This window comes from Tenrec ecaudatus, chromosome 18, assembly GCF_050624435.1.
Source record: "Tenrec ecaudatus isolate mTenEca1 chromosome 18, mTenEca1.hap1, whole genome shotgun sequence".
Taxonomy (NCBI): domain Eukaryota; kingdom Metazoa; phylum Chordata; class Mammalia; order Afrosoricida; family Tenrecidae; genus Tenrec; species Tenrec ecaudatus.
In genome coordinates, this window is record NC_134547.1 from 58427340 (window position 1) to 58453971 (window position 26632).

General features: G+C 54.0%; 1 protein-coding gene across 1 annotated transcript; it reads right to left on the reverse strand.

Moving 5' to 3' along the window:
• Window positions 1-586: 586 nt before the first annotated feature.
• On the reverse strand, window positions 587-26353 carry GFOD2 (Gfo/Idh/MocA-like oxidoreductase domain containing 2). The gene is made up of 3 exons (XM_075537205.1): window positions 26178-26353; window positions 8867-9218; window positions 587-1969 (listed from the first exon to the last, which is right to left on the reverse strand). The coding sequence occupies exons 2-3, from the start codon at window positions 9123-9125 to the stop codon at window positions 1071-1073; spliced, it is 1158 nt and encodes a 385-aa protein (XP_075393320.1). The 5' UTR covers window positions 9126-9218; window positions 26178-26353; the 3' UTR covers window positions 587-1070.
• Between the last annotated feature and the right edge of the window lie 279 nt (window positions 26354-26632).

Here is a 26632-nt window from a genome sequence, read left to right on the forward strand (position 1 = left end):
CTTCCAGGAGTGCCAAGAGGAACGGGAAGCCCCCTTAGCCTTTGCGCAAGGAGCCCAGGGCAAGGCGGAGACGTCTGGTCCAGGTTATGATCCTGGCAGGCGGGCAGGCAAGGGAAGGAAAGGGCTGAGCATCTTCCCCCGGCGCTGCCTCTGCGAGGACACTCAGCAGACGGGAGGACCTGGGTGACCATGCTGGTCTGGCCTGGGCAGCACATGGAGTCGGAGGAGGCCCTCTTCCTCCTCCAGCCTGTTCCCCCAGCTTGTCCACAAGCTCCCCAGCTCCTCTCCCCACTGACCCTCTGGTAGGTGGGAATAACGCCATCATTTTCTGGGCCGGAGCTCCCTCCAGACCTCTCAGGTCCCAAAGTGGCAGGCCTCCCAGAGCCCCTCAGGGGCTCTAGTCCTGTTCTCTGAGGAAAGACATTTGGCGATGGGTGTGTGTGTGTGTGCACTCAACCATGAAGGACTAGACCTAGTGACAGGAGCTGGGCTGCCCAGTGGGCAGAGGAAGGAGGTTTTCTGTTTGGCTCCTGCAGACAGGAAGCAAGCCCTGACCTCCCAAGCACACCAGAAACACGTGCCTCCACGTCACTCTTTATTCTCCTTTATCAAACGTCCCCAATGCTTCCTTTCCACTTCCGTGCCAAACTAGGGCCCCTCAGATTGCCCCGGAAGGAAGCCTCACCTAATTAGGGGAGCCTGTCCCCCCACCACTGTGGAAGAGGTCACCTGGAGGCGGGCCTATGGGAGGACCAGCCCTACCCATGCTGCCCTCCCTGCCCCGACAGCCCAGCCCAAGAGGGCTGGACAGGAGGCTTCCGGTGTTTCTTCTCTGGCTGAGGAAGCAGCCAAGCTGGCTCCTGGGACTTCCTCACCCTCTGCAGCAGCTAACTGGGCACGCCGGGGTGGGACCCGCAGCCCAGGCTAACCACTGAAGAGGCCTGGCGGCAGCTCACCTCCTCACACTGTACTGGCCCCGGGCCACCTGAGGTTTCACTTAGACCCAGGACACGCGGCCGAGTTCCACACAAGCCCCCCTGTGCCCCAGCGGGGAAGCCCCGAGGCCCGGCTCATAGGCTATTCCGCTGGAGCAGCTCGCTCAGGTTCTGGTTGGCGTCCGTCTCCTCTGCCCGCACCTCCACCGCCTCCCACTCCCCCGACCGGCTCGACCGCTTGATGGCGTCGACCACGCTCTGCATGTACAGCCCATCCTCGAAGGAGGCCGCCATGGCCACGGGCCCGCGGTCCCAGGTGCGTCGCTCGCCCTGGCCCTGGAAGGCCTGGCGCAGGGCCTGCACCATGCGCACCATGCCGTGCAGGTAGAGCGGCGGGACATCCTGCGGGCCCTGCGCGGGCAGCCCCTCGCCCACGGCCAGCGAGTCCCGCAGCAGCAGCTCCTCCTGTGGGGCCGTGTTCTTCTGCCCATACAGGTCAGCCCCCCGGGCGACCAGGCGGCCCGCGGAGCCCACCACCATGACCTCGTGCACAAAGGCCCCCGGCATGTTGAAGTTGAGCGTCACCGTGCTGCACACACCACCGCCCATGAGCATCTGGAAGAAGCAGAAGTCGTCGCTGGTGACGTGCCGGATGCCGCGGATGGCCGAGTTCTGCCGCACGAAGGTCTTGAGCAGCCCATGCACCTTCTCGGCCCTGCGGCCCGTCAGGTGGGTCAGCAGGTCCACGATATAGGTGCCCATGGTGTGCAGGCCCCCGCCGCCCATGAGCTCGTCGCAGATCCAGCCGTAGCCGGGGCTGAGCAGGCTGCCCGCGTAGATGCGGGCGTCGCAGATCATCACGGCGCCCACGTAGTGCTCGGCGATGAGCTGCTTCATGCGCACGAAGGCGGGCAGGAAGCGCAGCACGTTCCCCACCAGGCTCATCAGCTGCGGGTAATAGCGCGAGGCGGTCACCATGCGGAAGGCGTCCACCGAGGTCGCGGCCTTCTCACACACCACATTCTTCCCGATGCCTGCGGGAGAGGCAGGCAGACAGACGTCAGCGCTCGGGGTAAAGACAGACAGGAGAACCAGAGGTCACAGCTATGGGCAGGCGGGTGCGCAGGAGGCGCCAGTGGCGCCACAAGGCAGCCCAGAGAAGGAAGTGAGGGGCCTGGCTGTAAACGCACACCTGGCCATGGCCAAGCCACAGAGGAAGTCAGGGGCCGCACCTAGTGGCAAAGAACTGGCGCTGCACAGGCTGCCAGGGGAAGTCGTCAGCAGGCCAGAGAGCCCTGCTCCATGTGGCCAGAACAGGTTCCAGAAGCATGCTCTCTGCCCTCAGAGGGCGGAGTCCCAGGGGCCAGGGCTAGAGGGAGGGGCTTCGTCCACAGGAGGAGCTAGAAAACATCACCGGACCAGTGTTGCAGCGGGAGAAACGGCCCAGGTTCCGGTTAAAAAGAAGCTCTCTTCTAACACCTCCTGTGGAAAGTGGGTAGAGCCCAGGGAACGGTCAGGACCGGACACACGGGCACAGGGTTCAGGAGTGACGGTGGCTGGGGGAGGGTGCAAGCCCGCTGGTCTCACCCTCGTTCTGCAGACACTGACTCATATCCCACCCCAGTCCCAGCTTCCTGAGGGAGAGCACAGAGGACCTCACTCAGCCAGGGAGCAGCTCCCAGAAGTGAGCCTGGCGCTACCTTAGAAGGCACGTAGGGGAAAGGGCATCCAATCCAGACAGAGGGAAGTGCATGTGCAAAGGCCCTGCGGCAGGAAAGGCCCAAGGTCAGGGTTCTGAGAAGTCCTGGGGACATGCTAGGAGCAGGGGGCTGGTGCTCCCAGGGTACTGCAGGTGTCAGAGCACTTCCACGTGGCACAATGGTGGACACGTATCATTCCAGGGGCCTGCTGCAGGACAGGCTCAGGTGGATCCTGTGCATGCAGGCCCCCACGGGGCAGCAGACACACGGACTCTAAATGCAGTTCATCTTGTCTCAAAAGGGCTAAGGGCATTTTATGAGAGGCTATCAAAAAGTTCCTGCAAAATGGAACTTATTACCAACACTGTCCAGCTTGAATTCAAGCCAAATTCACTGCCACAGAGTCAATTCTGGCTCATGGCGACCCTACAGGACAGGGTAGGGCAGCCCCTGTGGGCTTCTGAGACTGTTACTCTACACGGGAGTAGAAAGCCGCATCTTTCTCCCATGGAGCAGCTGGTGGTTTCAAACTGCTCCCCTTGGAGTGAGCAGCCCAACCTATGCCTCCAAGGGTCCTCCCTGCACGGCTTACTCCCTGGTACATGGGTGTCACCTGTCCCTCACAGGGCAGGGTGAGGCTGCATCTACACTGTGCCCAGCCGGGCCCCCTCTGTCAGTGGCACGTTTATGACCACTGGCAGGTGAGAAACCGAGCAGAGGTCAAAACCACGCAGGAACAAAAGGCCTGTGGTGACTGAGAGACACACGCAAGTTCCAGCCAAATCATTCCTGCACGCCTTTCCTGGGGTCCTCGTGCAGGCAGCAGTGGTGGGAAGGCAGCAGTGGTGGGCCAGGCGTCGTGTCCTGCAGGTTCAGGGGCCTCGCTCAGAAGTTGGCAGGAGCAGGGGCTTTTGACGCTTAAAACCTCAGGGATTAAAGGCCATCATTGCCACCGAAGTGCCGCCTATCGTATTTGCCACACCAACTAAGCTGAGCGCTGACCCGGCCTACGATTATGCTGGGAAAAACAAAGTCCCCTGCCCGTCCGCCTGAGGCAGGGCCTGCCTGACCAGAGGTGGTGCTGGACCAGCAAGGCCTGGATGCTGGGTGGGACATCTACGGCCTCACTGCCCTCTGTGGGGCTTCCTGGCCCCAGAACAAATGAGCTAGCCCCGGGACTGGGCACTTTGAGCATACAATCCTTTGAAGTTTTCTTTCTTTCTCATTTTCAAAGCTTTGAATGAACTACCTAACACTTTGGTAAGAAAAATGGGAACATTATGAAAATACTCTAGAGGTGGCCACGAAAGGCATCTGCCTGTCATTTGAACGATGCTGCTGTCCCAGTCTGGGCCCCAATTTTCCCAGAGGTGCCAGCTGCAAGCCGTGCGTGGTCCAGAGCGTGGGGTGGGTGCGGGAGCCTTTCTAGATTTGCGTGTGACCCAGGAAGGCAGACAGGCCAAGCCCAGAGCATGATATCGGGGTGAGTGTGAGCAGTCACTCGGGATGTTCCCGTCCTGTGGGACAATGTTAGTGGGAGTTCTTCCCAGCCTGCCTCTGTTATGGGCTGTTTGTTTCAAAGGGTTATTTGCCCCATCTCAGATCTTACTGAAATTTCCTGTGTTATTGTTACATATTCATTCCTCCACAGGAACACCTGTTTAGTGTCCCACTTTAGACCCAGGTCTGTTTTATTCATGCAGCTGTGCTCCAAATTCTCCTTTCCTTTTAACTTTTTAAAAAAATAATTAAATCATTTTATTGGGGGCTTGCACAACTCTTATCACAATCCATACATCCATCCATTGTGTCAAGCACTTTTGTACATTTGTTTCCATCATCATTCTCAAAACATTTGAGAATTTGAGCCCTTGGTATCAGCTCATTTTCCCTCTCCCTTCCATTCTCCTCTCCCCCATGAACCCTTGTTAATTTATAAATTATTATTTTGTCATATCTTACACCGTCTGATGTCTCCCTTCACCCACTTCTCTGCTGTCCGTCCCCCAGGGAGGAGGTTATATATAGATCCTTGTAATTTGTTCCCCTCTCCTTTACTTTTTAAAAATATCTTGAAATGGTCATTTATTTTGACTGTGGAATACGTAGATGATAAAAGAAATCACCTCTACATGTGAAAATGCAATCTTTGAAAGTTTAGAAATCCCCAGGAAAGTGGGTGTTTCCTTATGATACATACTGCTGACTAGGCCCCCCCTGCGGGTTAGCCAGCCTGCCCTTTGGAAGCAGACGAGCACACTGGAGATAATGTGGAGCCCAGGCCAATCCTGGCCCTTCTCAGCTCCTTCCCTGCCGCCCAGCCCTCACCATAGCCCACAGAGCATTCTGGGAGACTCAAGCCTGGACCCCCAACACTATGCACACACGAACCTTGGGGGACCACTGTAGGAGCACATGCAGGTCCGCAGCCCATGGCAGAACTCCTCATTACAAAACTCTTCGATTTCCACCCGCTACTTTCTCAGTGATCACCAAAACCTTACCATGGGCACTGGCAGGGTTCTCCGGTTCTGGAGTGGGTTGGAGGGAGGCCCTGCAGGAAGCAGGGGAGCCTGCTACTGCCCCTTCCTAAGGGACTTCTGTGCTGTGTTGTGGGGTAGGATTTCATGACCTCAGATGGAGGGCCCCGAGGCGGATGACAGTCCGGTAGTTTGGGGACTAGCCACCTCTGGCAGACTGGGAGAGCGTCAGGGAACTCGGCTCTCAGACACAGTGGTCCCGTGTTGAGAGCAGCTCACTCCTGTGGGCAATGCCCACTGCTGGGTGAGGGGGAAGGAGGGAGGGTGAGTGGGAAGAAAGAGAAAAGGACTTTTGTGACAGCTGGGGGGTTTGGTGGCAGCAATAAAGCTAGGACAAGATCTCTTTCTGGCCATGAGATGAAGGAAGGAGGTGAATGCTCCCTTCTTGAACCCAAACAACCGAGGGTGGAGTAGAGGGGGACGTTGAGACCCAGGGCCCGGGAGGAGGAGCAGCATGGGGCTAGAGGCTCGCGTGGCCGCCGCACAGGGTGGCGGCCTTCAGGGACGAGTCTCCTCAGGCTCCAACTTTCCTGCTTGAGGTCACAGGAGATCAGGGAAGCAAAGACGCTGTCTCTAGGGAGAGAAGAGGATGCACACTGCACCGGGCTGCTCGGGGCTGTCTTCAGACTTTTCGAGAGCTGAGCAGGCTTCAAGCCGTAAAGAGCTCTCTCCAGCTCCCCTCTCACACACACTGCCTGCCAGTGTTGTCCCTGGACCACCAGAGACCTGGACCAACTCTGGTCCCTGAGCAGCCCACCCTGGGAAGCCAGGGCCACCACGAGGGGCTGGGAGCCCCATCTGGAGGCACGGGGGCCAGACAAGGGACTTCACACAACAGAGCAGGGAAGAAGCCCAAGGAGAGACATTTCTGTCTGTTTTATCAAGAGTAGGGCCTTGTGTTGGTTGGTCTTAATACCTGTGTGTGACCAAGCCCGATGTGATGTCCTTCTCCAGAACAACGGACACGTGTTCCGATGTCCAGAAGCCAGGCGTGGCTGTGCCCTCAGAGAACTTAGCACTGGTGGGAGCCGGCTATGAGTCAAAGGAGAACTAAGCAGTGGATGCGGAGCCGTCCTTGTGGTGAAGGCAGTGACGAGGACACATGCAGCTACAGGGCACAGAGCAGGGCTCTGACCTGCACCAGGGGCAGGGGAGGCGCGTTTCCCTAATGAGGCTGAGCAGTGGAGACAGAAGTCCACCTCTCAGTAATACGTTTTACTATGGCCAGGAGGTGGGGGCACTCTACCCAGGAAAACACCTCTTCTTGAAGTGCTTTGGAACACGGAAAATCAAACCCACCAGGGTCTTTGACTGAAAGACCCCCAGGAGGCAGCCATTCAGGTGCCTGGGCTCTGCCACAGTTATGGGCCAGTTCTATGTGAAAGGTGGCATCACTCGTGAGAGTGGATTTCCTGCTCTGACACCAGGTTCTGTCATCGGCCCCACATCTCAGTGCTTGTGGGGATCCCACGGGTGCAGTGAAATCACATGGAACGGACAGGACTATCCAGTCCTTTGGGAATCAGCATTTTCTGACATTAGCTTGGAAAGATCCTGTGATGTCCTGATCAGAAAAGGTGGGGACGTCTTCAGGCAGGGACATTTTGTGACACTGCTATTTGTGAATCAACAGACTGAGGCCTGAGGGATCTCTGTGGCCAGAACGTAACTCTGCTTCTGATCAGCTCTGCTAGGCAGCGGCAGTCAAGAAAGATTGCAGGAAATGCCAAAGAGATCACGACGTGTGGAAGAAGGTAGTGGTGGCGTTCTAGGTCCTGACACTGAGGGCCAGACTTTCCACACCCACCACCCTGCAGCGGCAGAGAGCCCTCCAACAGCAGTTCTCAACCTGTGGGTCACGGCCCCTTTAAAGTCGAACAACCCTTTCACGGGAGTCATTCAGCACAGCAGCAAAATGACAGTGTTGAAGTAGAAATGAAAATAATTTCATGGTTGGGGGGGTCACCGCAACGTGAGGAACTGTATGAAAGGGCCACGGCATTAGGAAGGTGGAGAACCGCGGCCCTGGAAGGAGTCCCAGGGCCGTCACTTTGTAAACTGCGTGCGTTATTACGTGAAGGGAATTTATGTGGACGCAGGCAGTCTGCCCTGCTCCTAAGGGCGCCCTGGAGGCGTGGTGGTTAAACACGGGCTCGAGACCACCAGCTGCTCCTGGGGAGAACCAGGAGGCTTTCTGCACTTGAAAACAGAGTCGCAAGGAGGGAGGGGAAAAAGGAGCTGACACCAAGGGCTCAAGTAGAAAGAAAATGTTTCGGAAATGATGATGGCAACATATGTACAAGTGTGCTTGATACAATTAATGTATGAGTTGTTGTAAGCGTGGTAAGAGCCCCCAATAAAATGATTTTTAAAAATAAAAAAGTCTTGGAAACCCACAGTCAGTTATACCCTGTCCTACAACGTTGCCCAGAGTCAGAACTGACTTGGTGAAGGCAGCGAGTTGAGTTGACACTGCTCTTAGGGAGCTTGAATGGTGGACCTAGTGATGCATTGAACTGCTAACCACAAAGTCAATGGTTCGAACCCACCAGCTGTTCCACAGGAGAGAGATGAGGCTGTCTCAGCTCTGGTAAAGATTTAAAGTCTTAGAAACCCAAAGAGGCAGTTCAACTCTGTCCCCTGGGCTCACTAGGAGGTGGAGTTGACTCAGCGGCAGCGTCTGGCTTGTTTTATGCCGCTCATGCTGTGGAACTGCAGGGAATGCAGAATGAGCCACCTACAAGTTCTAGCCCAAATGTAGAAAGAACAGTTGCTTTATCGATTATTTACACATGGCTTGAATTGCTACAGAATTCTTTGGCCACTTACCTTGTAATGCATGTTATTCGATCTCCTGCCCTGGACCATGGGCCCTGCAGGACTGAAGATACCCGATCTGACCCTGCTTTGGATGCCCAGAAGGACACTGGACAGTGCCTGGTACCCAGGAGGACTTACAAACAAGTTGCCAGATGAAGGCTCACTGGTTTGTTTTCCTGGTCAATTGGACTCTGGTACTCTGGTAAACATATACCAGCGGGCTTCACACAATTCCCGGGGAAATGGAATGAAAAGGTAATGGAATTTTTCCATGAACCTTTGGGAGCCGTGTCTATAAAAGACAAAGAGCAGAATTTGCCTACAGTGGAGAAAAACGCTGAAGCCCAGCAGGAACTGTGGGAGAACTGCTTGGCCAGTCACGCACAGCCCAGGGCAGTAGGTCGCTGAACCCGAGCCTTCCCAAGGGACAGGAGACCTGAGCCACCGGCCCGTGGAGCCTGTCCGGGAAGGCCTTCCCGCCCTCAGGAAATGCAGGGAGGATGTGTTCCTCCACTGGGCTGTCAAAACATGGGGGAGCAACAAGCCCTCCTTTCCTGCAGACCACAGCAAAGGAAGAACAGAGGACTCCTCCACATGCAGCCCCCAGGGCGGGGGATGGAACCTGACCCACAGCCCGGCCTCTCTGAGAAGAGCTGGCGCCTCCCTTTTTGCACAGGGACTTCCTGATGGCAGGTGGGACAGCTGCTGGGCCACTCCCTCCCACAGCCCCATGGGGCCCGCCGCCACCACCAGCCCTGCTCTACGGGGTGAATTAGGGTCCCCCCCCCAGGCCTGACTACCTCCACTTGCCAGCCCCGGAGGAGGGCCGTGCTGCCCAAGGGTACCCAGCGAGGGGCTGGTCCGTGCATACCTAGAGCCTTGACGGAGATTTGCCGGGTGAGTGGCGGGGGGATGTTGACGCAGACCAGGTCCACGTCTTGGTGCAGCAGCACGTCGTCGGTGCGGCTGGTGTAGAAGCCGATGTCCAGCTCCTCTGCGAGCTGCTTGGCCTCCTCCTCCGTCTTCCCCCACAGGGCCTCCACCGTGAAGCCTTCTGCCCGCAGCAGCGGCACCAGGACGCGGGCGGAGCTGCCGGTGCCAAACACGCCCACCCCTGGGAGCATCTTCATCCCGGCTTCCCTGCTCTCACCGGCTGGCTCACCTCCTCACCAGGGCCGCGGGCACAGGTCCCAGCTTCTCACCGTCCTGGTCACACATGGCTCCTACAAGCAAGCGTGACACTGCCCGTTAGCGGAGGGCCCGCCAGGCTGCGGCTACTTCCGCAGCTTCTCCGGAGGCCACAAGTTCCCTGCCACAGAAACACGAACACACACGGCTCTGCGGTGGAAAGTGGCAGGCTAGTGGCTAAGAGGCTGCTCTACTGACCAGCCGGCCGGGGCTCAGGCGGGACGGGAAGGAGAAATGGGTCAAGTGGAGCCCAGCCCTGTCCTGCTGCATCGCTTTCTGGGTGGCCCCGGTCCAACCACATCATTGTCAGGGCTGTCAATAGGGGCAGGGATTGATCTTTCAGGCTCTGATAGCTACGATATTGGAGGCTGAGATATGACTGGCTGACAGTGAGCGGGCAACGGAGTGCAGTAGGGAAGAAAGAGAGAGACCAATCCAAGTGCCCTGGTGGTGGCATGGTGCTTCCATGCTGGGCTGCTCACTGCAAGGTCGGCCCCTGGAGACCACCAGCCGCTTCCTGGGAGGCAGAGGAGAAGGTTGGCTCAGTAACGTCTCCGCAAGGCAGTGAGATGTCAAGGCAGTGAGATGTGCATGCCCGGTGGAATGGGGTACGGTTTTGTCCTATGAACCTTCACCCAATTCACAAAAAGTTTTTTTAAAAAAGTTACATTCAGGATGTGCGTGTGTGCTTTCAGCCGTGTAATGCTGCTTCACACGTGCGCACTCTACTGTGTTGAATGGCGACAGGTGCATGATGTCCCTGGCCAGCCAGGAGCTGCGGGCTAAGTGCTTTCCATGCCTGCCTTCCCTCCCACCTCTGTGGCCACTCGCTCCTGAGGACAGCTCTCAGGCTCCTCTGATCTTATCTCCAATGCCCCACAGGTGTCAGACCTCTGCTGTTCCCGCCAGCCACCCGCTCTTCTAGGTCCTCTCTGATCCAGCCAGTGCTTCCATTACTGCCCGGAGGACTTCTTATCTGCAGCGCATGCCCGGATGTCTCCCCAGAGCGGCACACCCCTCTGTGTCCTGATCTACGAGCGCCCTGAAAGCTCACCGGGGCCGGGACGTGAGTGCTTTGGGGAAGGCGTCATAGACACCATGTGGGTTCAACCCTCCCCGCTGGAGACCACCTTTTTCGAGGGTCACCACGGACCTGCTCAAATGCCCTTCGGGTCTCAGGATGTTTAGGGATTAAATGTATATAAGTGTTTAGCACTCAAAAAACAAAACCACTAACGGCCTGCCATCCAGTCCACTCCGACTCAGGGCAGCCCGGTGAGGACAGGGCAGAGCTGCCCCTCAGGCCTTCGGAGACTGGCTCTTGACAGGAATAGACTCGTCTTTCTCTCCATCTCTTCCTGTACCTCACCTCCAGGAACATCACCACCATCCGCTCAGCTGCCCACTCAGAGACCTGGCTGGCATCACCCTGCTCTCCCCTCCTTACTCACAGAGTTCCCTCTCGGATCCACCCCCTTTTCTCCATACACCTTATGTCCCTGCCCTCGTCTAGCCGTGAGGATCACCTACCTTCCTTCCTTCCTTCCACCCAGATCTTTCTAAAATGTAAATGGAGCCACATCACTCCTTTCCTTTTTAAATCCCCTAGTGACTCCTCATGGACCTCACAATGAAGTCCAGACTTGTTAGCATGGCTTACAGACCCTGGATGACCTAAACTTTCAGGCTAGCCCTCGCCTGAGACACATTCTTAAATACGCCAGATGGATGAAGGAAGGAGAATGGAGGACGGAGGATGGAGAATGGAGGATGGAGGATGGAGAATGGAGGGAGGACGGAGGATGGAGGGTGGAGGAAGGATGATGAAGGATGGAGGTTGGAAGACGAAGGCTCGAGGAGAGTACCAGCAATAAATCAATGAAAAGCCGGAGGGCACAGCTGCATAAAATGATGACTTGTTTCACAGTCTCTCACGAGGTGCATACATCTTTTTTTCCTTTTTTAAAGAACAGTGGGACATAAAAGTCAAAAAGTTACGATCTTCTGGACCATGAAGCTGAAAACCCTACACGATGTTCATAGTGGAATTACTCTTACTAGCACAAAGTCATTTAGGTGCCTGTCAACGTGAGGACCAATGCACAGACTGCAGGACAGCCCTACAAGTTGCACAACTGAGAAAAGATCTCTATAGTCCATCTCACAGAACTGGACACACAGAAACTGTTGGATTGGTGTTATGTTTTGCCGCGTACAGTTTCAACAACAATAGATAAATTATGGAACAAGCAACTGTGTCGCAGATCTCTTGGCAGAGATCAGCTTTTCCTCTTTGAGCTGAGGAGTCCCTGGGACTCCTTCTTTCCCGTCTAGCCCTCCCAGACAGGGACAGAGGTGCAGGGCACCGTAACTCCACTGACTTGGTCTGCAGAGCCGGGAGGGCAGCAGGCCCCTGCTGATTAGCAAAATGAATGAATGGATGAGCTGTCTCAGTGAAGTATTTTCTGGTTGCTTCAGCTCACAGCTGTCTCTGGCTTCTGACGGCACATCCCTCTGGGACACATCAAAGCTCTCCTTTGAAAACGTACGAGGTCCTATCCTTGTGTGCTGCTGGGCGGCACAGACACTGGTACAGCCAGTGGGCCCCATCGAAATAAAGACTGCACTTTCCGGTCCAGAAATTGTGCTCTGCATGTGTATCAGCCCACACATATTCTCGAGGGGGACCTGCAGGGTGGGCACCAGGGCATGTACGACATGTCTGTGGTAGAGAACTAGAGGCACTCTGCGGGGCAGGAAAATGGGGTCCACTTCAAGTTAGACGAAATGTTAAGTACAGACACATGGATGGATCAAACTCAGGATCTGGCGTGAAAGAAGAAACTCAGTCCCTGCCCTCTCTGCCCACGCTGTGCGCGGACCTGGCTGCTGAGATCACGGCCGTGCAGGAGCGCACATCTGGATGAGAAGTCACTGCAGCTGACGGAAAGATGCCCACATCTGCAAGGTGACATGGACTCTTTATCTGAGAAAATGCACATGTATTCAGAGAACGATGCATTGGGCTTGTCGCAGATATTCAGAGCTGTCCATGGAAACAAGAAGAATATGAGAAAGTTGGGGGGAGCAGGAAGGGGGGGAAATGAGGAGCTGATAGCAAGGGCTGAAGTAGAAAAGTAAACGTTTTGAGAATGATGATGGCAATAGATGTACAAATGTGCTTGACACAATGGATGGATGGATTGTGGTAAGAGTTGTACGAGCCCCCAAAAAATGAGTAAAAAGGGAAAAAAAAAGAATATGAGAAATTTAGGGCAGAGCTTACTTCCTGTTGTGATGCCGTTCACAACTCCATCATGGTCATGTCTCAAAGTACCACTGCAGTTGGGAGTCAAACGAGTTACGAGGTGGACAGTCAGAAAAGTTCCAGATTGGAGAATATACCCCATGCACCTGGGCCACCTGGCCCTCTTCTGGAGAACGAAAGGGGTGACAGAACGCCGCTTGTCCTCGGGCTTGATGATCGCCCGTGCTGCGGTGGGACTGCGTACACATGTGAAGCTGTATGGATTGCGGCCCTTCTCCAGAACAGTGGAAGATATACCCGTGAGCCACCACTTCTACAACAAGCTGCCTAAGCAGAATTCCCACGCGATGCCCCAAGAATACAGCCAAATATTCCAACTTTATGTGAAAGGACTACGCAATTTACAGTTTAGAAAATGTGAATTTGCCCAAGTGTCTTAAAAAAATCAAAATTAAGTATATATATATATATACTTATATATATATATAATGCAATTAGTGCTATTTCTCAAAACTCAAGGAAGTAGTTGTAGAATTTAACACCAAGAGCCCAAACCTTGGTCTGACTGACTTAGTTTGTACCCTAAGCAAGCCAACAAACTGTTCTGATCTTCAGTTTCTTTCCCTATAAAATGAGGACCGTGGTATCTAACTCATACAGATATGATCATCTGTGAAAAAAAATGTATACAACTCTTATCACAATCCATGCATCCAACCACTGTGTGTCGAGCACATTTGTGCATTTGTTGCCATCATCATTCTCAAGACATTTGCTTTCTACTTGAGCCCTTGGTATCAACCGAAAAGTCTTAATACAGTGTTTGGCATGAGTTAGTTAGACACTCAATTAATACTTCCTTACTACATCCAGCTGCAGCTTACGTCATTGATTTTAAAATACATATAGATTATTGAACACTACTCCATGCCAGGTCCCAAACCAGGCTCTGTGAGATGTAGCCACGATTAACCCGTAATTAGGCCTCACAGAAAGAAAAGGACAAGTGTGTCATTCATCACTTACGATACAGAGGATACTGTTATAATTATCAAAACTACATAAACTGTACTATGAGAAACTAAGGCAGGAACAATTGAATCTCCTTCAGGGGAGGGCAGGGGCAATCCAGAGAAGTGGTTCCTGAATTAAACCAAGAAAATGAATAGATTTTACCGAACGAAGAAGAATTTAGGTGGAGGAGAAAGGATAATGGGGAGCGGGGGGTACCAAAAACCTCTCCCCTTATTCTGCTCTATGGAAATGAAGATACTTCAAGGTGAATTGTGGCCTACCAAGAGAAGGTACAGGGTATAGAGTGTGTGGATGAGGGCTGAGTCCCCTATCTGTGTACTGGGAATAATACCTGAGCTACTGACCAAACCTAATTCCATGAGCAGAGATATGTTTACATGGGGAATAAAACTAACAATTTAGACACTGTTACAAAATAAAGTCAGCATTTACACAGCTCCTTTGATTATGCTAACAATACCTCTTATATAGATCATCCCTGCCTCTACTGAATAAATTATTTTACTTAACTAAAGAAAAAAGAAGAAACCGAGGGAGCTCCATTACACCACAATATGTACATTATGAGAAACACATGCCACAAGAACGCACGGTAAGGACACGCACCCAGTGCACTGCGGTGGCAGTCTATGTGGGACAGGGACTGGTGATAGGAAACAAAGGCCACTGCCACCCACAGCGAACGTGCCAGACAGGTTACAAACTGCCCGTCTTTCTCCTGCAGCGGCTCTACAAGGTGCCCCGGTGGCAACGCACCAGCTAACTCAGAGGCCAGCGGTTGGAAGTCACCAGTCAGTCACAGAGAAGACCGGCAAGGGGGAAGAAATCAACAGGAGGGTGGGGGAAATGTGGCTATTAAAGGAGCTCTCTGAAGAAACGCTTGGATTTCAAACACCAAATGGCAGACCTCTGCACAGGATCCTGATCCTTCTGACTGGAAATCGGCACAAGCCACCAAACGCAGCCACAGCCAGGGGGCAGCAGTGCTTAGTAGAGGGGGCACTAAGTCCACGCAGGTGGTGGAGGGGCCAGGTAGAGCCACAATCTGTGTATAAATTATCCTAGAATAACTGATGACGTCCCAGTGTCTACTTTTTAAAAAGGGCTTTATTGAGATACAGCTCGCTCACTTAGGGGTAAGGGAAAGGGTGTTCGTCTGTTCACAGAATCTACACCATCACCCAGTTTTAGAGGACGCACCACACTAGAAAGATCCTGCATGGTCAGCAGTCACTGACCCCACTCCCTCCCCAAAGCCCCTGGGAACCAAGGATCTCTCGGGCTCTGTGATTTGGCCCCTCTAGACATTTCATATCAGTGGATTCATACAATATATATTTTTCAAACCAATGGCCTTATTTATTGTTAAACTCTTGATGCGGAAGCATAAACACCAGGGAGAGATCAGATATTTAGCAATGCAAGTTCAATTGATCAGATGGTGGCAAAAGTCTTAATTTCCATTCAACTCAGCACGACAGACCGCTAGTGAGCCTGGGCAAAGGTGTGATCCCTCCAGGGGCTCCTTACAGACCCAGCTTGGTTCTTCTTCAGTGTCTTCTCTTGGAGTCGTACCTGATCTGATTACCGGGTTTCACTCAAATCCATTGCTTCTGTTTCCTGGCCAGGAACCTTGCGATCCTGAAAGCCTTAGGAGATGACATGGTGAAGACACCACCGCCGCCACACTCAGGGAAACCGAGAGCTATGACTGTCGGTGTCCGAGTTCTGCTGCGCATGTTCTCATTTTCCGTGGCTACAATCCTAGCAATGCAGCTGCTGGAGCACGGGCTAAGATTGTGCTTAGCCTTTTGGGAATCCACTCCTTAAAACGTGTTCCCAAGCGGCTGCCCCATTGTCCGTTCCCACCAATAAGGTGCAAGGTCCCAACTTCTCCTTCTGCTTACCAGCATGTGTTCTCCTGCCCTGGTGGCAGTGAGTTACCCACCCCATGGGCTGCTGACCCAAAGGTTGGTGGTTCCAACCCACTTCGCAGCTCTGGGGCGGGAACATGAAACAGTCTGCTCCCAGGAAGACTCATAGACCTGGGCACCCCAGGGAGAGCCTCTCCTGCGTCCTAGAGGTTGGGCTATGCGTGGGAGTGTACTGGGGCAGCGGGTTTGGATTTGGGTTGTGGTGGGGAAGAGGTGGTAGGTTCTCCTTGTTGTGCTCTGCCTTTCCTTGATGGCTAATGATGCTGAGCATTGCTTCATATGCTCACTTGGCTAATGTTGCTGGCGCCCTGGTAGCACACTGGCCATACACTGGCAATCCACACGCGCCAGAGGCTCGGGGACAAAGGACTCTGTGAGCAGCAGGTCACAGCCCAGGAAACCTTGGGGGCCATTCTGTCACACAGGAAGGCTACGAGTCAGAATCGACACCCTCGGCTTTTTGTGTCATCTTCCCTGGAGAACCACCAAGCGCTCGACTTTGACCACTTAGCGTTTGTCTCTATTGGCTCATAAGAGTTCTTTATACGTTCCGTATTTACTTTCTTGATGATGTCTTTTGGGGAATAATTGGTTTTTAACTTTGAGGAGGTACACTTTAAATTTTCATTTGCTTTGGGGGTTGTGTCTAAGAAAGCTTTGCCTAATCCCAAGTCAAGAAGATGGACCTCCTATCTTTTATTTTTTACTTCTTCTTCCCTTAGAGTTTTAGAATGTAAGCTTTTTAAAAAATTTTTTGAATGTGAGCTTTTAAATATAGGTTAATGGCCCACTTTGAGTTAATTCTGTGTGTGGTGTGAGAGAGACATCAACTTTATCCGTCTGCACATGGCTCCCCTAAAACACGACTCGCTGAAAGACTCCTCTTCCCTCGGGGTGGACAGCGCATGCAACCTCGCAGCCGCGTCCCTTTCGTGTCCAGTTCTCGCTTCTCTTTGGAGAGGGCTCCAGTTCCAGCTGGAGAACGAGTCAGCCACCAGCAGCTCCCTGCAGCTTCGTCTCCTTCACGCCCTTTAACGACTGTGATCGCTTCCTGCTCTGACAGCCTGTGTGTACCTGCCATATGGCAAGTCGATGGTTAACTTCTCCTTTTAAAAGTTTACTTTCTGAACAGTTTTAGTGGGTCATTATCAAATGTCATGCCGTTCAACAGTTTAATCCTGCCCGAGAGCGAGGTGCTGTACAATCACCACCAGGACCAACTTTGTCTGTGTTTAACTTTTTAAGACCATACAAATCTGCGGAATGCTTCGGGTCATTAATGACCAATGGTTACAGGCTTGAGAGTCAGGGCCAGCGAAGGAGGCTTGCTCTCTCCAAGCGCATACCCAGGGCTCACTTCCTCCTCTGCCATCACTAATGGTACGTGGCTTCCAGTGTCTGTCGGTGGCTTAGACAACGAGGTAGATTAGGAGCACATAGCTTGTTTTACTGCTTCGACTCAAAGGGCAGCTTTGTCAACAGCCATCAAGGGGCCCGGGCTGGCCCCTGAGGAAGCCAGATGGCATGAAGCTGGGCAGGCTTGATGGCTCGGGAGTTCCTGCTCCAGCAGGCAGAGCTGGTTTTTCCTTTCTGATTTCGGCGGCCACCCTTACTCCCCTTCACTCGTCCCTAATCCCTGCCCATCACCCTCCCGAGACCTGCACAAGCCCAGCCGTGCCCAGTGTGCCGCATGCATTCCAGCCGCTGCTCGCTGGTCACCAGTGAGGGGTGGAAGGCCCCTTGGCAGGGGTGACAGTATGTCATTTGGCGAGGCTTAGGGTTACAGGTGGGCAGCATGGCACAGGGGTTAGAGACTTGGGCTCTGCCACCATGCTGCCAGAGTTCAGATCCTGGTGCCACCAGCTGGGTGACCTCAGAAAATTCCTTAGATTTTCTTCAGCTTCTTCATTTTTAAAATGGGGATAAGTGTTATTCACCTCATGAGAGAGCTGAGGATTGAGTTACTACTAAACAAACAAACAAGCAGACAGAAGCCCACGACTTAGATTAGGGCCTGACAGAGTTACAACTTAAGTAGCTTGCTGGGTTTGTTTGTTTGTTTGAACATTTATCAGGGACTTGTACATCTCTTATCACAATCCACCCATCCATCGTGTCAAGCACATTTGTTGCCATCATCTTGTTCCAAACACATTCTTTCTGCTTGAGCGCTTGGTCTCCACCCCTCGTTCTGTAAGAGTTGAGGATTATCCGTGTGGCTGGCCCCTGGATCAGGTTCCGAGAGAGCACGCTGAGGGTGCCGCCGGCCAGGGGGTGTCAGTGCACGTCGGGAATCCTGTGCACAGGTGAAGAGGCAGATGCTCAGAGAGGCGCTAGGTACCTTTCCAAGGTCCCACCTTGGAAAGCCTTGGAAAGCCGTGCCTGCATAAAACAGATCGACCACAACCACCGGCCAGGTCCCTGGAGAAACCGGCACTGTGTGACGCGGGTGTGGGGAGAGCAGAGCTTCCGCACAGCCGCGTGGCGCAGGTGAGCCACCGTGTGCCCTTGAATCCATCAACAGCCTCGTTCCGGTCACTACCCGCTTCCACCCGACTCCCCCAACAGGCAGCTCCCTTTAAAGTCCATGTGCTAAGGGGCCACCACAGAGCTGCTCTCTATGGAGGACTGCCTCTGGTCCTCACGGTGTACTCTTCGCTCCCACCCTGGACAGGCTGGTGACTGGCCCATCTCACTCTTCAATCCTGCTCTGAGGTTTCCGTCCATGCGTCCAGCTCGGCCTAAAGCATTCTTTCCTTACGCCCCCTGGCTAGCTAGCTCCTTCTGGTGTCCTCTGAGGTCTCTTCCCAATACCAAGTGTTCAGAGAGGTCTCGATGGGGCGGCTCTGGTGTCAGTGTCCCACGCACAGTGCTGGGGAGAGACTGAGGACTGAGCACACGGATGCAGGGGAACGTCTGGTCACGAAGTCAAGCAGAAGGCTCCTGCATGGGACACACAACCGCGTGTCCTGCCTCTCTACATTCCTGCTTTGCTTCTGATTTTAAAGAAATGATTCTCTTAAAACCTTAAGCCACTTTGAAATTTTTTTCTTCACACTGAACGGAAACTCAGTATCAGTTAAGTACTGACTCCCTAGCTCCACCTCCCAACCGCTCCTGGTTGCCACGGATAAAAATGTGGCTCAAGTGCCTATTGTAGACATTCGATGCAAGCGGCTTCGCATCATTCAGTACATATGGGGCCTTTAGTATCGGATCTTCTCTCGGCATAATGTTTCCAGGGCTCACCCACATAGGTGCATGTATCTGAATTTCATTTCTCCCTAGAACTGAATAAAACTCCACTGTGTGGATACACGGCACTTTGTTCATCCATGCGTCTCTGGCTGGACACTGTTTGGCTGTTGTGAACGATGGTCCTACGACCACGGGGGCACAGGTATCTCCGGTCTTTGAGACGAGGCGAGGGACTGCTGGGCCACGTGGTAATTCTGCCTGGAGCGCTCTGAGAAACCACCAAACGGGTCCACTTGAGAATCCCACCAGCAAAGGACGAGGGTTCCGATGTCTCCACCTCTTTCCCAGCAACGATCCCTCTGCCCTTCCCCTCCCAGTAGTCACCCCGGAGGGAATGATGTGGCGTCGTGTGGGCTTTGGTGTGCATTTCCCTGAGGACTAACAATCGGAGCACAAGGTGAGCAGTCTGAGCCCGGCCGCGGCGCTGAGGGAGAACTCTGTGGCTTTTCGACCAGTGAGGAGTGACAGTCTCGGGATGCTGCCCCATAGGGCCGCTCAGCACCTGATGGCGGTGAGCCTGGTCTGGGAGTGGCTACACTGGATGCTGAGTGTCTTCTCATGTGCCTGTTGGCTGTGTGTACACCGCCTTGGGAGACATGCATCCTTTCTGATCCGCTGGTCTTGTCGCTGAGCATTGGAGCCTAATTCCTGAGCACGGAGAAAGGCCCATCTGAGGCGTACCCTCTGCTTGCTGGGCAAACAGGCAGGAGAGCATTCACAAGCATGAACTGGCCTGGTCCTCGGGTTAAGGTAGGAGGATGTGTGGCCATCCTGGCCGTTCATGACACCAGCATTGCGCCACGTGGCAGATCAGTGGTCAAGGTCTACGGAGAAGAGCCAGAGCCGGCATGGAGAGGCACCCGATCGTCGGAGCCCAAGCAGGGGCAAGCGTGGGGCTGCCGAGGCCGACCGGCATGCCCACAGGGAGCACCTACACACAACAGCAAGGGCTCCCTGTGACCTGAACAGAGCCCTGGCATGAATGCTGTGGGGGAGAGAGACAGCAATCTGCTCCCAGAGCAATTTTCAGTCGGGGAAACCTTCCCCAGCGTCGCCTTGAGTCGGAGCCGCCTCCAAGGCAGAGGGGCAGCAGGGACGGGATGGTGGCATGGGTGCTTCTGGGTGGATGTGAAGTACTTCTCCATCTGCATTTCATGCTGCTACTGAAAAGGAAAAGCCCATTAGGAGAAAGGTGTTCCAAGGTCCAGAGGGTCCAGCTGTTTATCCTCACGGTGTGCACAGGGACACCGCCACGTGCTTGCCGTTCGGGCAGCAGCACAAACAGGGCAAAGGAAAGAGGCTATTCTCCCTGGGTCCCCTCACTGACACGGCTGCTACACTCAAGGCAGCCGCCAGGGTTGGAACATGCCCTGCTGCCCAAAGACGCTGGCTCTCCCGAGACCCCCCACATGTCCACACAGAGTACCAGGAGGGACACTAATGACAGCCCCTAACGACCTGGCCTGTGAGGTGTAACTCCCCATTATACGAGAGGGTCGGCTGGCCTGGGCCATGAAGATGTAACCCTAACACCACAGGGGGAGATTGGCCACAATCAGAGCTTCTGGTGACAGAGGAAAAAGGATTTGGCTACCAGCCAGGTCAAGTCTTTATTATTTTTATGCACCTGGGAAGAAGGACACAACCTAAAAGTCCCACTCTCTTATGTCCAACTCGCTCCAGAGCAATTTACGCTCATCCTTCAAGGTCAATGAGTTCAAGGACGCCTTCCAGACCAACATGCTACATGTCTGATCTCCAGTCTTGACCACTCTCTCCAGCTGCGGACTTCTCCTTGTCTCCGCCCGGAATTTCCCGTGAAGGAGTGGTTCCCCCACCCCTCACACCGGGCCCCTCTCAAACTCACCCTTCTCTTGTGCGCAGGCTCTTTTTGATGGGCCCGGAGCCCCGGCGGCACAGTGGCTTGGGCTGCTAGTTGATAGGTTGATCAGAGGAACGCAATGGCTTGGCAGAGAGCGATCTGGCAACCTGATCCCAGGGCCTATGGGGCAAGGTTACCCTGTCCCAGGCGGTTGCTCTGAGTCGAAATCTACCACCACCAGCCCGTCGCCAGCCGCTGCTCCCTTCATCTCATCAATGATTGTAAGCACACGAATGCGTTAGGCATCACACCATGAGTCGGGTCTTCCAGGGTCCATTTCTTATTACGCGCACAGGGGACCCAGGAACGTGCCTAAATTGTTCACAGGTCTTTCCCTGTTGCAGGCAGATGAACAAGAGTCTGCTGTGCCTTTACGTCGCCGAGGTGCGACCTACTCCCCCGACTCCAGCGAAGAGCCCCGCCTAGAGAGAGGGCTGAGGCACCCTTGTTGGATCCGTGGCCCCAAGAAGGGCCTGAGTTGTTTGCTGGCTGGCTTTTCTCATGGCCCAAGCATTTAGAACACATCTGCCACTTCGATATGTTAAAACGTGGAGGTCAAATTTTCGTGGCGTGAAGTGAATCATTTTGAAATGCCAATGATAATATAATGTGGTATGTTATTATAATGTCATCGCAGACGCTTTCCCAGCTTACACACCGCATTCCCTTTAGTTTCCTTCGTCTTTTCTGCCTTCTGTCTGAGGAAATTACTCTGCTCCTTGGATAACTGGCAAGTTCGGTGGCAGCAAGACAACCGGGGTCCTGCACCTGCCGTCTGTCCTGGATCGCCGATGTGGGGCGGCTGAGAGCCCCGGGAGCGCACATACCCACAAATGTGGGTTATGCTCACACTTGTTCCCGTGCCTTACTAAACGTCTCCTGCTTGTGTGCCGACAGCTGCCTCGCAGCCGGGCACACCCAGGCTCGGCTGTGACTTAACCACCTCAGGGCTGTGAAATGTGAGGTGCCGCACAACACCATCTCACAACGGTCTTTGTCACATCGCTCCCCGCTGCCTCCTTTTTTTTTTAACCGACTTGTCACACAGGGGGGGCCAGTTGGAAGACTCAAGAGGGAGATACCTCGCCGGAAACCGTTCACTCCGCTCTGAATCGTCTGGTTTTAATGTGTCCAGGGCTGCCATTCTTAAGTCTCTGTTGTCAACGACACAGGTGAAGGAGCTAGGGCCCAGCAGTGCCGGCGGCTGCTGAGGGGATCGCTCTGGGTAAGATGTCTTCATGGAAGTGATCATCGAGCTGCAAGAAGGGAGGCGGCAAGGCCCAGGGCCCAGTCGCAGCATTCGGGTCCTCTCTCTCTCTTTTCCTCCGGAGCCATCAGAAGCAGGCACTTCAAGGGGAGCGGTCAACCCCGGAGAGAAAGGCAGCCCGTGCCTTAGTACCCATTCCCGTGCTTTGCGGCCCTCACAGCCCAGGGGCGACAGAAATCCCACCAGGAGGAGGGCTTGGAAATGGCTGTGGGAAGTGATAGGTGTAGCATTTTGTCACCCACTGCCTCTGGGATGGAAGAACCTGGGACCTAGGCATTGCTTGCAACCTTTCTTCTAAAAGCAGAAATTAAGGAGCAAGTGCCCCCGGATAAGGCTCGAGTGCCTGAGGGCGGGCAGTCTTCTCCGGGGAACACTGCTGATCTTAGGTGCCACCAAGTGCCCTACCATGACCCTATCCACGGACAACAGAACACAACGCCTCCCTCTCATGTCTTCTTACCTCTGAGCCCCTCGTTAAGTCAGGCGTCTTTCCGAGTGTTACACTGCTGGCTTACATGTTACTGGGACGCCTTGTCACTGGTATTTCAAATGCCAGCAGGGTCACCCAAGGGGAACAGGTTTCTGTGGAGCTTCCAAGACTATGGAGGAGGACTCGCTGCCCGGCTGGAGCCCACTGAACACCCTATGGTCACCGGCTGAACACTGTCTGATCTACTGAAAGCCAGTAAGGGCTACAGCCTAAGGAACCCTACTGTGCAGTTTGACTCTATGTGCTGAAAATCGACTCGACAGCATTCTTCCCCGGAACCATGAGATGTAAAAACATATTCTTCTTTTTTATTTACTGTCTGGCTGTGAGGGTGCCCTGGTGGCCCAGTGGTTAGGTGTGGGGCTGTTAACCACAGGGTTGATAGTTTGAAGCCCACCAGACGCTCTGTGGAAGAAAGCGTTTCCGTCTCAAAAACTCATAGGAGCCATTCTAGCTGCCCTACAGGGTCGCTATGAGTCGGCATCAACTTGATGGCAGTGAGTTTTTTGTGGTCTTGGTGTGGAGATGAGCTCACTCCTGACCTAACGAATTCACTGGTGGATGGATGCCAGTGAGTCAGAATGGCCTACTGTTTTCATGAATTTTTCCTTAGTATCTCTTGTCACACTGACCTGGGTTTATTTCACATACCTTTCATTCCCCACTTTTTAGGATGCCCGACATCAACATTTTCACGTGTTTGAAGCGTTTGGATTCTCTTCTAGTTGCCTATAATACAATGAAGCTATTCTACACTGCTACTTTTATATGTAGGGATGTAATTTCCCGTTATTTCACTATACATGAAATTTCTCCCAAATAGCAAAATCTCCAATTCATTTTTTCCCCCCATGGAGGCTTTCCAATTCCAACAGTGGATTTTCCCTGGACCGTGATCCCGACTCCAAGATGTGCATGAATGACTATTCAGGGAGTATGGAGGCTCTTTTCCTGCTTCTTGGTTAGAGGACTGTGGAGCCTGTGTTTCCCTAAGAGGGACTTCTGTCTGGTGCCGCCGCCACATCCCTGCTTCACTTGTGTTTCTCTTGCAGCCAGGAACTCAGCTCAGTGAAAGTCGATCCTGTTAGCATGACTGGCTTATCTGGCACCCAGTCACTGCTGATGACTTTATGACAGGCCAGATGTGGTCACTGCCCTCAGCTGCCTCAGAAAATGGGAGTGGATGTTAGGCAGTTCTTTGTCAAGGGTTTGATGTGAAGAGTCCTCTCTCAGCCCACCTTCTCTTCTGAAAACAAGTGTGCTGTTTTGGTTTGTTAAGGTAGGAGCTCAGAAAAGTCACATGCATCACTGGGGCAATCACCGCATTTAAGCAGTGGCTTTTCCAAGGAGTGTTTACACTAGAAGCACTGCCCACACCCGGTCAGCTCCACCTCAGGTTCGAGAGCCGGCAATTTCTCCTTCCGTTTTACTTTGGTTTGGGCCTACCTACCTTATTTGGAGTCCGATCAATGCCAAAGTTCTGGTGGCTCCTACACAGACAAGGCTCCCCATGAAGCTCTCCTGACAGGATTTGCCTAACACCGCCATTTCCTCCACAGCGACAGGCTTCTCACGGGAGGCCACACGTTATGCCCTGAGGCATTTCTACAAGCTATTGCCACAGACACAAGAAATGGACAACCTCAGTAGCCACCGGCGCCACCGACCACCAACAGAACCACTGGAGCCAAGAGCAAACTTTCTCCCATAAATATACGTCTTGACCTATTATAAAGTCATCAGCGCTCTCCTCGGAGCACTCCGGAGGGAAGGCAATTAGAAATTGGTTGGATGACGACGCAGCACACTTCCCCTCCTCCGTAGAGTGAGTTTTATTTCTTCTTTTCCAGAGAGGGTAGGACTTTAAACCAAACCAAACCTGGCAGTCCTACAATTAGCAGGCTCTAGTATTTCTTTTTTTAAACGTTTTATTAGGGGCTCATACAACTCTTATCACAATCCATACATACATCAATTGTGTAAAGCACATCTGTACATTCATTGCCCTCATCATTTTCAAAGCATTTGCTGTCCACTTAAGCCCTTGGCATCAGGTCCTCTTTTTTTCTCCTCCCTCACCGCTCCCCTCTCCCTCATGAGCCCTTGATAATTTATAAATTATTATTTTGTCATATCTTGCCCTGTCCGATGTCTCTCTTCACCCCCTTTTCTGTTGTCCGCCCCCTAGGGAGGAAGTCACATGAAGATCCTTGTAATCAGTTCCCCCTTTCCAACCCCCCTCTCCCTCTATCCTCCCAGTATCACCCCTCAAACCCCTGGTCCTGAAGGGATCATCCGCCCTGGATTCCCTGTGCCTCTAGCTCCTATCTGCACCAGTGTACATCCTCTGCTCTATCCAGACTTGCAAGGTAGAATTCGGATCATGATAGTGGGGGGGGGGGGGTGAGGAGGAAGCATTTAGGAACTAGAGGAAAACTGTATTCTTCATCGGTGCTACATCGCACCCTGACTGATTCATCTCCTCCCCTAGACCTCTCTGCAAGGGGATCTCCAGTGGCCGACAAATGGGCTTTGGGTCTCCACTGTGCACTTCCCCCTTCATTCACTATGGTAAGATTTTTTTGTTCTAGTGGGCTCTAATATTTCTACAGAAATCATATAGCTCAAGTTTCTTAGCAAATAAAAATAACTGGATGAGACTCACAACCATCGAACAAATAGGAGGCAAAAAAAATCAACCAAAAAACCCTCTCACCACAGAATCTATAAGACAGATACTTTCAGGCAGAATCCTCTGCTGAGAGTGTTCGATTCTTGGTCCCAGGACGCATTCCCTGAAACTCCTAGTTCCAAAGCAGAAGCTTGGCTTCAAGTCTTCGGCAAAGTGGCTGGCCTGAAAAACTCTTGTTCCCTGGTGGAACTTTCCGGAAGGAAATGAGTTTCCTTATCAAGAACGAATCGAGCTGCCACTCTTCAAGGCAGCCCTCTCCACCTCCCGAGAACCCTCTCTAAGTGTATTTCTGTGCTAACCAAACAGCTGCTCCCTGCAACCTCCTTGCGGAGGTCCTCGGGGTGCCCGCCCTGGTGCTGCCCACACAGAGGGCACACACTTTGTTCCCATGACTGGTGCTCAAGTGACACCAGGCGGACAATAAACACAAATCACTTGCTGTTTAAATGCTTTTGACTTTTCGGTTCCAGATTCTTCAGATGCCGAGGCTGTCCGGGGTGGCAAACCCTTCGAGGAGCCTCACTAGAGCAGCTCTCTGACCCCCTCTTCTGCCCTGGCCGTTCGCCGGGGGTGATGCCTGGATGGCAGTATGTGACTTCACCTTTTGTCTCTCCTTCCTTCCTGACCTTTAAAAGGTAGGCCGGGGCCATCGAGCTGCTGTGGGCAGTAGGCACTTGGGGGCGGGTAGGGCCCACCGGCACCCTCTGGGGTGTCCATTCTCCCACCTGAACGCTGTTTCCTCCCCAAAATGCCCACCTCCATCCGAAAGGGGATGGCCCGGGTATCCGGGGAGGCCTTTGTCTGCAGCTTCCACACCTCCCACCTCCCCATCCTCAAACTCACAGGGAGTGGGTCTGCCAGGCACAGGGCAGAGGAGTCTAGGTTTCTAAGTCCAGTGAAGGGGCGGTGTAGGTCCTAAGGTCCTACCTCCCAGGATGCCTAATTCCACAATTCTACGGCCAAACGTGCAAGTCCGATTTCAGGGATGGGGGTACGACCCCGACCTCCCGCAGCCAGGCGGTCCAGACAGCTGCAGCCGCACCCCGCGGCCGGACCTCCGCCTCCGACCTCGGGCGCGGGCCTCCCCGCTGAGGAGGCCGGGCCGGCGCCCGCTCGGGGCCACGCCACGCTCTCCTCCACCCTCCCCGCCGCCGCGGGCGCCTCTCACCTGGCACGCTGGCACCGCTGGCCGCGCTCCGCCCTGGGGACCATGGGCCGGACGGGTCTCGGCCGCCACCGGCCAGCCGGGAAGGAGGCCGGCGGGGACGCGCGGGCACCGAGCGCGGCGCGCCGCGACCGGGAACGCGCCGCCCGGTTTCTAAGGCACCCGGGGCTCCGAGAGGGAGGGAGGGAGGGAGGGAGGGGCGGGGCGGCGGCAGGACCGCGCATGCGCCCGGGCGGGGGCGGGCCTGCGCAGCGGGCGGGCACCCGAGGTGCGCATGCTCACCGCCGGGGGCGGGGCGTAGGCGCCGGGCTGGGACCGGGCTCCGTGCGCTGCGCGTCGTCCGGTGGTCTGTCCTGGGACCTCTAAAGTGGCCCCAGAAGCGATCGGAGGATAGCGGTCGGCTTTATCCTGGAGTTATCCTGGAGTGAAGGCGGGGCGGGCAGGTGTCGGACGACCTT

Excerpts from the sequence above, each read along its gene's own strand:
- GFOD2 (XM_075537205.1), bottom strand. The coding sequence starts at position 9,125 with ATGAAGATGCTCCCAGGGGTGGGCGTGTTTGGCACCGGCAGCTCCGCC. Across the intron at positions 1,970-8,866 it reads AATCTCCGTCAAGGCTCTAG|GCATCGGGAAGAATGTGGTG; the intron begins GTATGCACGGAC and ends CCTCTCCCGCAG.